At 30.9% G+C, this 13,712-nt stretch overlaps 1 protein-coding gene across 2 annotated transcripts in view; it reads left to right on the forward strand.

Moving 5' to 3' along the window:
- LOC106463926 (PC4 and SFRS1-interacting protein-like) overlaps nt 1-13,712 on the forward strand; it is a 65,073-nt gene that overhangs the window by 35,744 nt on the left and 15,617 nt on the right. For both annotated transcript variants that reach the window (XM_013924010.2, XM_013924012.2), the window contains exon 7: nt 1,920-2,208. In XM_013924010.2, coding sequence (XP_013779464.1) covers nt 1,920-2,208 — 289 coding nt within the window. The remainder of the gene's footprint in view (nt 1-1,919; nt 2,209-13,712) is intronic.

Genomic DNA, 13,712 nt, shown 5'->3' on the forward strand with positions numbered 1-13,712 from the left:
AACTTTGATATTATGTTCATGGAAAATAAAAGTATGTAAGAAAAATGTTTTCTGAGTTTGAATTGTGATGCCATTTTTATTATGTGTTTGTGTAATGTGTCTATATATATATATATATATATATTTGTTTTTCAGAAAATACTGCATTAATAGCGGTATGTACTAAAATCACAAGGCCTAGCTTTGGGGGAGTATAAGATAAAGAAAATTATGCATTATATATTCTACCTACATTTTGTTTTCATGCAAAAATATACTCAATCACTTTAAACTTCTAAATGTGTCTAATGTCAAGTAAATATGTATATTTAATTATAACAATAAGCTCATATTTTGCTCAATAAGGCAATTTTTTTTTTCATTTGTAAACACCTAAAAACCAATGGAGTCTGCTTCTGTTGTTTTTTCTTGTTTTTTTTTTCAAAGAAAATTATTGTCTTGGAGTTTTTCTAGAATTTTATTTATGTCAGTATAATTGCTTTTAAATTTTTGGATATTATTTAAAATCTTCAAACTAGATACTTTTTATTCAGTAGTTTTGTTTGAAAACTGAGTTTCCTGGCTAAAGTTTGCACAAAGTTTTATGCTTGTTACAACTTTGACTTACAATCACTATGCACTACCTTTTCTTCTATGGTAATTTTTGTGATTTATTTATTTTGCTAATGCTCAAAGTTTTAACACTTCAGATATGACAAACTTTAATTGTGTAAACATATAATTAATCATTTTTAACTAAGTTTAAAAAATACACTAAATAAACGTATAGTACTAAAGGAGGACTTTTGTTCCATGGGTGTGGCATTGGCATAAAGAAATGCATAAGAAGAACGATATATTTTAGCCAACCTTATTTAGAAATCAGTGCACTTTGCATAAGACATGGCATACTTATTCAAAAAACATTAGTCATTAATATTTATTTCACATTATTTTTCATACTTAAAGAAAAATGTAATTTCTTTTAAAAATGATATACAGTGAAGTAAATATGAAGTCCTGATACATATTATGTGAAATCAGTTTTTTTTAAATGAAACCATGAAGGAACTTCAAAGGGGGTGCTTAAATTTTTACAATAAACTTTTTCTTTCTTTTATTATTATTGTTATTCAAAAAATTTGTTCCAAATAATACAGTAAAACATTCAGGTAAATGTTTGATTAATTACTTTAAAAGTTCAGCAAGATTTCTTTTTGTGTGTGTGAAATAATGTTCCATAATAAAATGACTAAAATTAACAACAAGAAATATATAAATGTAGAAGATATCAAATCAATGTACAATATAATCTAAAAATGTCTACTTTATTCATCACAAAATTAACAGATGTCTCTATTCTTGTGCCTAGTATGTATACAAAACCTTTCTTGCTAGGCTGCATTTGCTAATAATTAATATCCAGTTTTGTAAATTAAACTTTAAAACATTGATTTGGTGTCTCAGTTACAAACATTTGATGTCTGTATACAACAATATACTTCAGAAATGTTGTATTACTGCACATGTAATATCGCTAGTCTAGACAAATTACAATTAAAGCAGCCAAGGGGGTCACACGAGTTTATCTTTGAGATTTTCTGTGTACAACAACAGCTGACTGCATGGCAAGTGCCATGCCAAGTAATAACAGGATTTGAATTTAAAAGTATTTATTTAAGAAACAAAAACCCAGTAGTGGGCTCAAAACAGTGAGGTGATTATCACAACATACTTGATAGAGGCTCCAATAACCCTCGTGAAACTCCTTTTAGAGGCACTTTTAAATGTTAGTGTGATGGCACCTATCAAATGTGTAGGACTGATTTATGTAGTTTACCAGTTTTAGCTTTGTGTAGTTTTTCTAAGGTCATTTCACATTTTACAATAAGAAGAGTTTTATAGAAACTGTATTGTGTTCTTTGTGTTTCTCTATGTAGAAAATTAAAGAAAAGGATGAAAAAAAAAGGGATCCCTTGGAAACAGCAGTAGCAGAACAAAGTTCAAGTAAAAGAAAAATCAAGAGAAAAAGAGTTGATTCTGAAAGTGAGTCAGATACAGAGAAAGAGTCAGTAGAACAGAACATGCCATCTCTGACTGTTACAATTACTCCAATTGAGAAAGCCGTGGCAGAGCAGGAAAATAGTGCCAAGGAAGAAGGAAAACCAGGAAAACTGAAGAAAATCAAAGAAGCCAAATCAAAGAAAGAGTCTGGGATTGAAAAAAGTGGTAGGTCATAGGCACAGTTCTGCTCCAAATAGTGTTTTCTGTTCATCTGAGTATCCATTTTGAGGGTACTGGGCCATCTCAGCACAAAACAAAACTTGTTTGAACTCTATATACACTGAGCAGGTGTATATTCCTAAAATTAGCTATTAATCTGTGGGTTATAAATCACCGTTAGTAAATGTAGCTCAGAAAAACTGTATGGAATAATGGTTTTATTAATATTTTCATGTATGCTTGTATCCTTTATTGATTTTTTTTTTTAAGTTCTGGTATTTGGCTTCCATTTTGAAGAGTAAATTTAAAGTTAAAATAATTTATTGATGTTATTCCATTTATATTCATATGTATGTTAGGTCAGATTCTTGGGTGGCACAACTATAGTTGTATTATTGTTGGATTTCTTTAATTGTATTACAGTTAGATTTAGGATAAGGTTTATGTTGAACTAGATTTATTGAACTGAGTAATGAGTTATGTTGTAGAAACTTGCTTGACTATTATTAAAACATTTGTATTGCTTATTTGACCCTCCCCCCCCCCCCCACTTCCCTCTTTCTTCTTCAGTTTGTATTTTTGGCAAAGTCAAAATTTCTTTTCAGCTTTTTGCTTTAATGCTCAAAGCTTACTAATCAGGGTATCAATGTAGCAAACAAGGTTATCCAACTTTGACATGTTCCAAAGTTCTCATTATCAAAAAAGCAGGTTTTTACTTGTATGCAAAAAAAGTGAGTAACATGATTTTTTGTTTTGCCATAGTTGTTTATCATAACCTGCTCCTCACCATAAGTGCTATACTAGCATCAGGTTTTAAGCTGTGAGCTAACATCAATTTGGTTAATCTTTATGTAGAATGCAGTTGAATTCGATATGGGTTAACTTTCATTGTGTATACAATCTATCTTTTTTTTTGTATAGTTATGTTATGTACAAATCTGTATGGTTTTAATTTCATTTTATTATCTTTTCTCCATACATTCACATAATTTTTTTAACTTTTATCTGATACAGATGTATGCTTGTTCTGTTGTTTTTTTTTTCTTTCTTTTTTTGTATGTATGTGTGTATTTTCTTGTGACATTTTCACACATGATGTGTGTTTGGACACTATTCATGTTTTAACCTATGTAAATAATGTATGTATCTATCGTATTACTGAGATGTTTCTTGTCATTTTCCTTTAACTTGCATGAATCTACACTTTTTCATTCTGCTGTTCTATGTAGTTTTATAAGTACATTCGTAATTTTACATGCATAGTTATCTTAAGATGTAACTGCATTAATTTGTATGTGTGTTTTTTCTTATTTTTATTTCAAATTTCAAAAATCTTTTCCTTGTAAATAAATGCATGAATATATTAACTGGTTTTTGTGTAAATATTTATTTCCGTTATGATACATATACTCCACTCACATATAGCTTTTCTGACTCGGAGTTGTCTTGTGTGCACACTTTATTTGCTCACCACTAGCCTTGAGGCTTTCACCTAAAGTTACAAGTTTCCACATGATATTGCTACATTATTGCATGCAAATGAGCATTTGACAACTCTCCTCCAATAAGAGTGTGACTTCTTTTTTTTACCTCACATGCTTTCATGATATTGGTGTTTGTTGTGAAAGTATTAAATTTGAACCTGCAAATTTTGTGACCTTTTATTTCCACATTATAAATTCACAAATGATTGTAACTTCCACTTGGTCTGGTGTGAGACAACAAAATGCTGTACATGCTAGACAAACAACCAAAATGACATCAAGTTCTTCTTTGTCTGTTGAGGAAGTGACAGCTATTGTGCAATGGGAGCTGTAGTCTTTCATGTGTCCTGGAACTTCTTCTGAGCCTGATATTCCTCCTCCTATTAATTCCATTTAAGAGGATTTTGACAGCCTTTTCCCACCATCTATCTTTGCCAAGTCTTCTACCAGTTCTGTTATGGATTTACCTAGGCCCGTTTTGTAATTTCTGGACATGATTTCTTAGGTATGTTACCTTTACTCTCTCTTTCTCTCTCCTGTCTCGTATTATTCTTTTCCTTCACTTCTTCAATCATCGTTGACTTCTGACTTTTATGTTCTTCCTCTGCCATGCTTCAAGTTTTATCTCGGGGGTCTTACTCTTTGTTTTTTCCTCTTTTTCTATGTTGTCTTATGTTCCGGTTCCCTTCCATGGGGTCTGATGCCTTTTAGTGGTGGTTTCAGACATGTTGGCCAAGGATGCTATCAAGCAGTTTTCTCATTCCTCTTTAGGATTTTACTCCATCCGATTAGGACATCCACAAACATACACTTTTCTTACTTCGGAAGTCGGCTCATTTTGGTTGGTGGGTGAGGCTGGAGAGGTCTTATATGGATAACCCCTCACAGTTTTGATGCACACTATCTCCATCATTTGGCTGTTTCTTTTTCATCTGGCTGTGGACAACCTCTGGATGCTATTCTCCATTCCTTTTACTGTCTATGATTAAGTAAGTTCTTTATCTTACTTTTACAGGGCCCTCTCATACCTTATGGGATCCCACTATGTGGCAAATGTTATGCCAGGGTATACTTAACCCAAATCTGTACAGTGTTGGGCTATCAAGGCTGTATGAGGTATCCTTGCAGTGCTCATTCTCTTAAAACAAGGCCTGATCCAGGCCTTACCCACCCGTGAACTATCATGAGTTAAGCAGGCAAGGGATCCTTTCCCACCCTCCATACCTAGTTTAGAACCTAGTGCTGGTTTGGTTGTTAAAATAGGGTTTTCATGATCACCCCCTTTTTTTCTTTTAGTGAAGCACAGGAGTGCTTGCACTGACCAGTTTCTAGCCATTGTGACCATTTTGACTCAGTAGTGTTCTGTCCATGTATTATAGTTCACCCCTCTGTCCAGCTTTCCCCCATCCTACCACTACCAGGATGTTAGGTTCCTGGTGTTGGATTGGTGCAGGACCAGCCAACACAAATCTTCACTCAATTACAGTTCAGTTGTTACATTTCTGTTCTGCCTTATTGGGGTTGAAGCAAAGATGGTAAGGACCCTTCTTCTACTGCATCATGAAAGACACATTTACTTTGTCACCTAGTTTTGGACTTGAGTTGATCCACAATGTACAGCCTGATGCACCATAGCCACGCTACACTTATAGCACTTCCATTAATGTGATACAGGTTCTGGGCATTGCTTGTATTTTTCACCCATCTTAGAAACACTTCCTTTCTTTATGGGCAAAGAGTGTACCCTAATACAGATGAGGTGCAGTCTCCCACAGTTGTGCCACTATACTGTTCCATTTTATCACTCCATGGTTTCCCTTTGGGCACTTTCCAAAGGGGAGTCATCTAGGTAAATTTTGCACCAGTCCCTACACCACTTCAGCATGGAATTCTAGCTGTATGTGAATGAAGGTTATGAATTGTATTGGGAGTTAACATGTTTCAACATGAACATGTATTGACAATAGATACTCACCTCTGTTCACACTTCCCATCCCTTCTCCCCACTTCTGGTGCATCTTTTTTTGCCTAATCTTGAAGTGATGATTGAACAATCAGTACAAAGGGAGTCAGCTGCACGAAGGAATGTGTATCTTATTGGTAAAGGGTTGTTGCATGTTCATTTACATGCAATAACATAGCTATATTATATGGAAATAAATGAGTTTAGGAGGGAGCCTCAAGGCTAGTGGTGAGTAAAAATGTTTGAATATAGAAAGCAGCACTGAATTGAAAATTCAATATGTTAACGGAGGTATCTGTCGGAAATACATTTTCAGTTTTGGAAAATGTTAATGGACTTTTTCCATGTACCTCCTTGTATGTTTATGTTCTGCAAATATGTAGTCCAAATGCATCTTTTGGATTTACATTTTATCTAGGTAATAAAACCTTTAAAATAAGAGTGTTTTCCAAAGGATTATGTAATTGGTCATTTTGCTCTTATAATTTTTTGCTATTAAGAAATAAGTGTACTATACTGTTACAACTTTAATTTTTAACTAACTTGTTTTTGTTGTTTTTTTTTCTTCTGCATTGTTTCTACTGATATTTTATCACTGGCTTACCATCAGTTTCTGAAGTGATTTTCTTCAAGGCTCGGACTTTTTTTTATTTGTATATTTGTTTGTCAGAGTATTGATAACATCAAAACATCTCAGAATTGCTTTGTATGATCAAACATTGTACCGGCTTTATTTTCATCTTCCAAAAAAAGACAAAATGGATCATTTGAGATTTCTGTTTATGTTATAAATTATAATTTTTTGTAGCTCAAAGGCAAAGTTTAATAATAAACTGACCTAGATGTTATTCAAAGGTTTTGAATGTAGTTCATAAATGTGGCTTATTTCATAAGGATGATAAATTGAAAGAATTTTTTTTATTAAACTAAGTAATTTGCTAAAAAAAAAATACTGTAACAAAGTATGAGCAGTTTATAATTAAAAGTAATATATTGCAATATTGTTTCATGGTTTCATTATTGGATCTGAAAAATTTAGATATTAAAAAACAAATTAACGTCATTCCAACCAGTCACTTGCTCGTTGAAACTTTTTCTACTTTAATATGCAAATTTTTCAACAATAGCTTGTTATTCTGTAACTACAAGGTAGAAACATGTTCTTAACAGACTTGGAGACAGTAGTCCTACTACTCTGCATACAAATTGTCATAATACATTGATTTTATTACAAACTTTATTTTCTTAGAGAATGGCTGTAAGCCTTATTATTTTATTTTCATGTACTTGTTTTACATATTTTGATGGATCACTTTGGTCCTGGTTGTGACAACATTTTACCATTTAACACTAATGTGCATACTGACTCTAGGACACTGACGTTCAAGATGCCCAGTAGAGTATAATAAAAATGAAATGGTTACTTCTGTGTTACACATCTGTCCATCTTGGTCAAACCAGGACAGACAACTTTCTCAGATGCATACTTACCATTATAAGGGTGAATCGAATATTTCCTTCAATTTCACGGAACGGGGTGTGATGGCCCGCAGGGGTGGGCATTTGCCATGTGGTTTCTCAGCTCTTGAGTTCTCGAACTTGTGTGCCAGACTAGAAGCAAAAGCAAAACAAGTCCAACAACAGGAAATCAGAATTTCTGGTCTTCTTCTCAGCCTCACCTTTCGCTTGATCCAGCTACCCATGCAAGCAAATTAAAAATCACAAAAACCATAGGCAAGTCATCAGAGTTTTAAGTTTTAATCAGCTTAAGAGTTTCAACTACCATATAAACCAAGCAAGGGGTGAAGAGAAATTCAACAAATTTCTGACAACCCCTGGGTTATTAAACCTAAATACCTACCAGAATTGGATTGGATTAAATAATTCCTTGTTTTGAAACACAAACAAATACTTATGTGTGTGTGTGTGTGCGTGCATGCATGACATGTAGGCTGTATAGTTTAGGTCTGGACATTTTATGCAGTGAGAAGAATGTATCCACATAACCATACCTTATCTCATCACATGTATGGAGTTTGGACTTTTTTGGGTTATCTCTTTACAACAACTGTACGTCATTGTCTCTAAGACACTCATGTTTACAGAGAGCATAGACAGTAAAGTTACTATACTATTTCATCTACAACTTAAAATGACCAGTTCTTTTTACGCTTGTTCATGCTTAATAGTTATGGTTGTTTTAATTATATATTTTTATTTCCTATTATTCATTCACATTTTGCATTGATAAATGAAATCTTCTAACACATCTGTTGTAGCCGTGGAACAGATACCTTTTTTCCATCTGTGTAACTGTTATCCGTTTAGCTTTTAGGTAGAATACTCTGTCATTGTTTCTGTCGCTTTAATACAATAATCATGCATTCTTGTATATTAATCTTGTTTTCTTACGTATAATTGGCTGTTGTGTCCTAATAAATGTTTTTATTATTATCTGTGTTTCACGGTAGTTTAGTTTGTAGCTGTTTAACGTCACAGTTTTCATGCCAAGTTCTGAATAATCAGGGATTAGATACCACATCGGGTCTTCTTACCCATGTGGGAAGTATTAGAAATTTGTAGATTAGTTTTATTTTCTAGGCTTGTTTTTTGCAGGAAATTATTTCTAATTTTTTATAACATCTTTTTATTGGATTATTAGGTTGTCAGTCATTTAAATATCTAGTAGAGAGTTAACATTTAATAAGATTATTTGTGTTACTTTTAATCCATGTGGTTACATTAGAAATTGCATTAGGCAAATTGATGTAGGACAGATTTCACTTTTTTTGTACTCGTGAAATTTTTAATCTGTGAGTGTGGTTGATATTGTCCAATACGTTTGTATTTAGAATGTATGTATATGTATGACAGTTTTATTTTTTCCTTTGTAAGAACAACAAAAATATTCAATTACTTCTAAAACTAAATTTTATTCTCCATACACACTTTTTAGTTTACTCTCTAATGTTGGAATTTTGCCATACTCTTAGCTATAGGTGTTTAATATCATTTTGATATCTTGCTTAAACCATTATATTGACTATAGTTTGATAATTTTGAAAGTAAATTAGTTGTTATATTACATGTACCTGCCAAACAATCAGTAGAAATTCTCAGTGAAATAAAGAAGTGTAATCTTAACACTAGAGATATGTGAATTTTATGTGACATAGATCTCAGGATTACGTTTGTTTATCTCTTTTTTAAATGAAAAAGCAGGTATATTAATGTTGTATTAAATAAAGCATGAACTTAAGTTTCAACTGAATTATATATATTGTGTGAAATCTTAAACTCAACTTACAGTTGTTTGGCCAACATGTTAAAAATGTATTTTTACTTTTAAAACCCTAATTCATACTAAAATGTTTAACATAACCTATGAATTGCAAACAAGCCAGTGAAAAAAAAATCCATGATTTTCATTCTATTTGCATAACTAATGAACAGATATAAGTAACACCATTTATTAAGTCATGGTTGCAGAAGTATTTATAAAAAAAACAAACTAAGAAAACATTCACTGTTGCAAAAAATGAACTTTAGCTTATTGTAAAAGTTATTAGGCAATCATGAATTGTCATTTTTCATTTTTATAACTAATTTGTTATAGCTAAAGAAAAACTGTTATATACAGGACAGTTACATTGTTTACTGTGAATATGGTCTGTTGTATACTTTCCTCCAAACGTTTTATATACTGTATCTACTGTAGTTGCAATTCTATCATTCATTAGTATCCTCAATAATGCAAAATCTAGATTATTGATCTCCACTCTCATCAGTTTCACTCACAATAATATAAAATGTAGGATGTGCTGGTAAGCTTGAAAGTTGTAAAATTTATCATTGTAAGTTAGGTGAATACTGTAATTTAAAAAAACTATGATGACTATAATGTCCTATTCAAGAAGTTCAAAATTGAAAGAATTTGTTAGTTGGGGTAAAATCCTACTTTCTTATTTTAGTGTGTGTCATTTCTCCCCTTGTCATTTAATAGGACATGTTACCAGCATCTATCTTTGTACTTATTGATTTGGCTTATAAATTAAGAGTAATTTTATAGTTATATCATTGTAGCTTTAAATAGCATGTGTATTAGTTATGTAAATCTGTAGAAATAAAAGTTAATAGTACTGAGATTTATGACTTACTGCCTTTTAACCAGCAATGTGTTGTCCTGAAAACAATATGCAAGATATTATATCCACAGGGTGCAAAATTAACGTGTGTCTGGGACTAACTGCTTAATCTTGTTGGGTACATAAAAATTTACAAGAATGTGCCCAATTGGCATTAAAGATATCGGGCCAGTTATCTTGTACTAGGTAAATGATAAATGCCATTTCCAATTAGCAGGGAATGTACTTTTAACATAAATCAAGAATTAATATTTTGATACCATTAATTTATGATTTTGTAATACAGAATTGTTGCAAATGCAGGGTTTATTTTCCATGTATTATCTATCAGCTTTTAGATCATGAGGCTGATTTATACACTGTACTTAGTTACCAAATAAACTTTTGTCCAGCCAGGATTCAAATCTGAACCAGTCATATACAAATGTTAAAACTGCACAGCCTATTTCAGCAAATTCAAATTATTAAAGTCGTGGCTTATATACTCACCATATATATATCTGGCACCTAAGAATTTTGATGGCTGTACCTAGATGACACTTATAAAAAAGTTAATTTTATGCCCTGTATTTATATATGAAATTTTTCTACAAGCCTTGAATTGCAGGTTTAATTGTATGGTAGCTATCAAATTACTGTGTACAATTTGTTTAAAATATGTATCTATAACTGTTCAATGTTCTTAGTAAGTACTGACTGTTATCACAAGTTTTGTCAGTTTTTACATATTTTGTGCACATTTGACAAAAATCTTGTTGTAAGCTGACACATTTTTTTCTAAATTATGTTCTGTGGTTTCAAATGTGAACATCAATTCAATGTGTTATTAAAGAGTAGTGTTTCCACATATTGGGGGGGAGAGAAAATTTGAAATGACTTAATTTCTAGAATAATTGTCTATTGAAATTGTTTTCCTTACAACTTGTCTTTGTTTACTTTCAAAAACATGTAGAAACTACAAAGTGTTTGAATGAAGTTCGGTATTATGTATACTTGAGTTACATCAATTTTGTCATTTTGGAAAACTGAGTATCAAATAAAGAGTTCTTACTGAAATGTGTTGTATTTCATCTCTAGTGGCTTACAACAGCACTTTTGTCCATATGGCACAATCTTACAGATATATTCAGTCTCACAATTTCAGAAATTTAATCAGTTTTATTTATTTTGGAGTATGATGAGCTTCAATATAGATCATTATTAAGAAATGACAAAAAGTGACAGTTAAAATAACTTGAAGTAATAATTTGCATATCTACAGCTACAACTGCAAGAATTTATACTTTTCATTTTTTTTAAATTACTCAACTTCCATCATTAGCAGCTTGTAGAACCAATACAAAAGATTATGAAATATATTTTAAAAAGGACATACAACCTCAAGAAAATAGTTATTTATTCTTGGGTAATGACTGGAAGTAACAATATTTATAAAGAACTTACGCAACTTTTAAAATGTGTATTTCATATGGTGGAAATACTGTTTCATAGATCAAGGTGATGCAGTAGTAATGTTAATACAATAGTAAAGAATACGTTTAGCTTTTAGTACGGTAGAGCTCTTTTTATGATCTTTAAGCAAAATATATGTTCTTTATTCATAGTATGAAGATACATTTGCATTTTACAACGGTTTATTTAAGTGCTAAAAATAAATTGAACTTGTATATCATATATTTAATTCTTAGTAAAAAAAAAATTAATTTTGGGTTCAATCTGCTTTGAGCAAACCCAAATCTTGGTGAACAGTGGAGATAACCTTGGTTTGAGTTAATTGACTTTAAGGTGGTGAATTGTAGTTCGAAGACGCTAATTAATAGAGCTTGGGTCGGTTTATGGTGTACATAAGTATTAACACAAAGCTGCTAATTTCATTGCGGGTTAAGTCATATGGAAGATAAACTTTAAATGAGAAGATATTGGAAAGAGAAACTTTTGATATAAAGTTGTGTCTGCTGATAGTGATCATAGATATTAGAGTCAAGTTACTAGTTAGACCTTGCTTTAAGTTGTATTATATTGTGGGTAAATTTTGAGTGAGACAGTATTAACTATACCTGGACTTGAGTAAAATGAAGATAAAAACAAATTTAATTTATGGTGAAGATCAAGTTATAGAAAAAATATTTTGTCTTTGGTCACCACATGCATCACTTCTGTGCAGTGTTAATATTTATTTTCTACAAACTACCAATTTATAATGGAAATTTTTAAATTCTTCTGTTCTGACTGGTGAGTAATCAGTTTACAAATTTTTATGTATTATTTTGAAGAACAGTTAAAGATTTGATGAGAATAAGTTTTAAACATTTGTAATTTTACTGTCACAAGTATAAAAAAAAATAGAAGGGAGTAATAAAAAATTAGATTTAAGTCCATTTGAATGAATTGACAAAGAATTAAGTATTTATAGTAAGTTTGTGTGATTGTATTGTTTTTATTATTAGTTTATATCTTATGTTTTGAATGCTAATCTGCTGCTTATTTGTTAGAAAAAGCCAGAATCCACGATATACAGTCTTTCTCATGGCTTTCTTAATGATGTCAGCATTTTAGCTGTCATAATGTAGGATATGAATTACTAATTAGATTATATCTGGTAATAAAAGTAATTTTTATATACAGCAGTTTCTGTTCAAATTTTAAATATTATTGTCTGAAGCTTAATTTAAGTATTTCTGATATATATATATTAAAAATGTTGCAGGCAAAAAAAACTCTTTGTAATTCTCTAAAAATCATTATTTTTATTAAGAAAAATCCAATATACATGATTAATGATTGGTATTAAACAGGTTATTGTAGGATGATGGGTGGACCAAGTAACAGTTTTTGCCTTTTGTGAATATAATTTTTTTTTTTAATTATTCTCTGTCATTTAATAAAATTTGTTTGTCATCAGTATGAACATCTTTTAGGATCAAAATTTGAATAATTCATGACATTTAAAAATAAAAATAGTAATTGAATAATATTCACCTTTAGATTATTCAAGCATACAAATAGTTGTCTACCATTATTTAGGTAGTAGAAATATATATATATATGTGTGTATTATACTGCCCACCCTGTAAATTGACTATGTATAGGGGTTAGTTGTAATCAGCTGTGTTAGAACACAGCCTCATAGTATATTTAGTAAATTATTTTTATCATAAGTGGTTGATTAGAGTATTAATATGTTGACTCCTTATTGCACTTTTTTGTTATTCCTTTAATTTGCATTTTTATCATCATAAACTTTAATTTCATTTGTACTTTCTGTACAACCCCTCTATCCAGCTCTATACTTAAACAGTGGTATGTGTTCTAGTCATTTATGTGGCCATGCTACTTAATTAGCTTTCATTGGATGTTAGGGAGAATTGTGTAAAATTTTGCAGATACTAGTATTATGCTTTTCAACGGACAGGGAACAGGTAGTAGTACTTGTAGCAAACAACTAAGTTTGTATGTGATATGTAAGTTATATTATGTTCTTTTTTAATGTTAATGTCAGTAGAGTATTCTTTAAAATGTTTATATGTGTGTTTTTCTATTTTGTTTTATATATATATATATATAATTATAGTAAGTATTTTTCATTGTCAGCACAGTGTATGGATTTCAAACTAACCTAAATCTGATGAACTAGTGTATTCTGTTCATAAGTCTAGTTTTATGACATTATATACTCCTAATTAAACCTGTTTATTAACATAGCTGTAATAAATACGTAGTTAATGTTTAGTTCTGATTACAGCTTAAAATAGTACTCATCTGATGAACTAGTGTATTCTGTTCATTATAAGTCTCAGTTTTATGACATTGTATACTCCTAATTAAACCTGTTTATTAACATAGCTGTAATAAATACGTAGTTAATGTTTAGTTCTGATTACAGCTTAAAATAGTACTCATCTGATGAACTAGTGTATT

This window comes from Limulus polyphemus, unplaced genomic scaffold (genome assembly GCF_000517525.1).
Source record: "Limulus polyphemus unplaced genomic scaffold, Limulus_polyphemus-2.1.2 Scaffold1519, whole genome shotgun sequence".
NCBI classification, from domain to species: domain Eukaryota; kingdom Metazoa; phylum Arthropoda; class Merostomata; order Xiphosura; family Limulidae; genus Limulus; species Limulus polyphemus.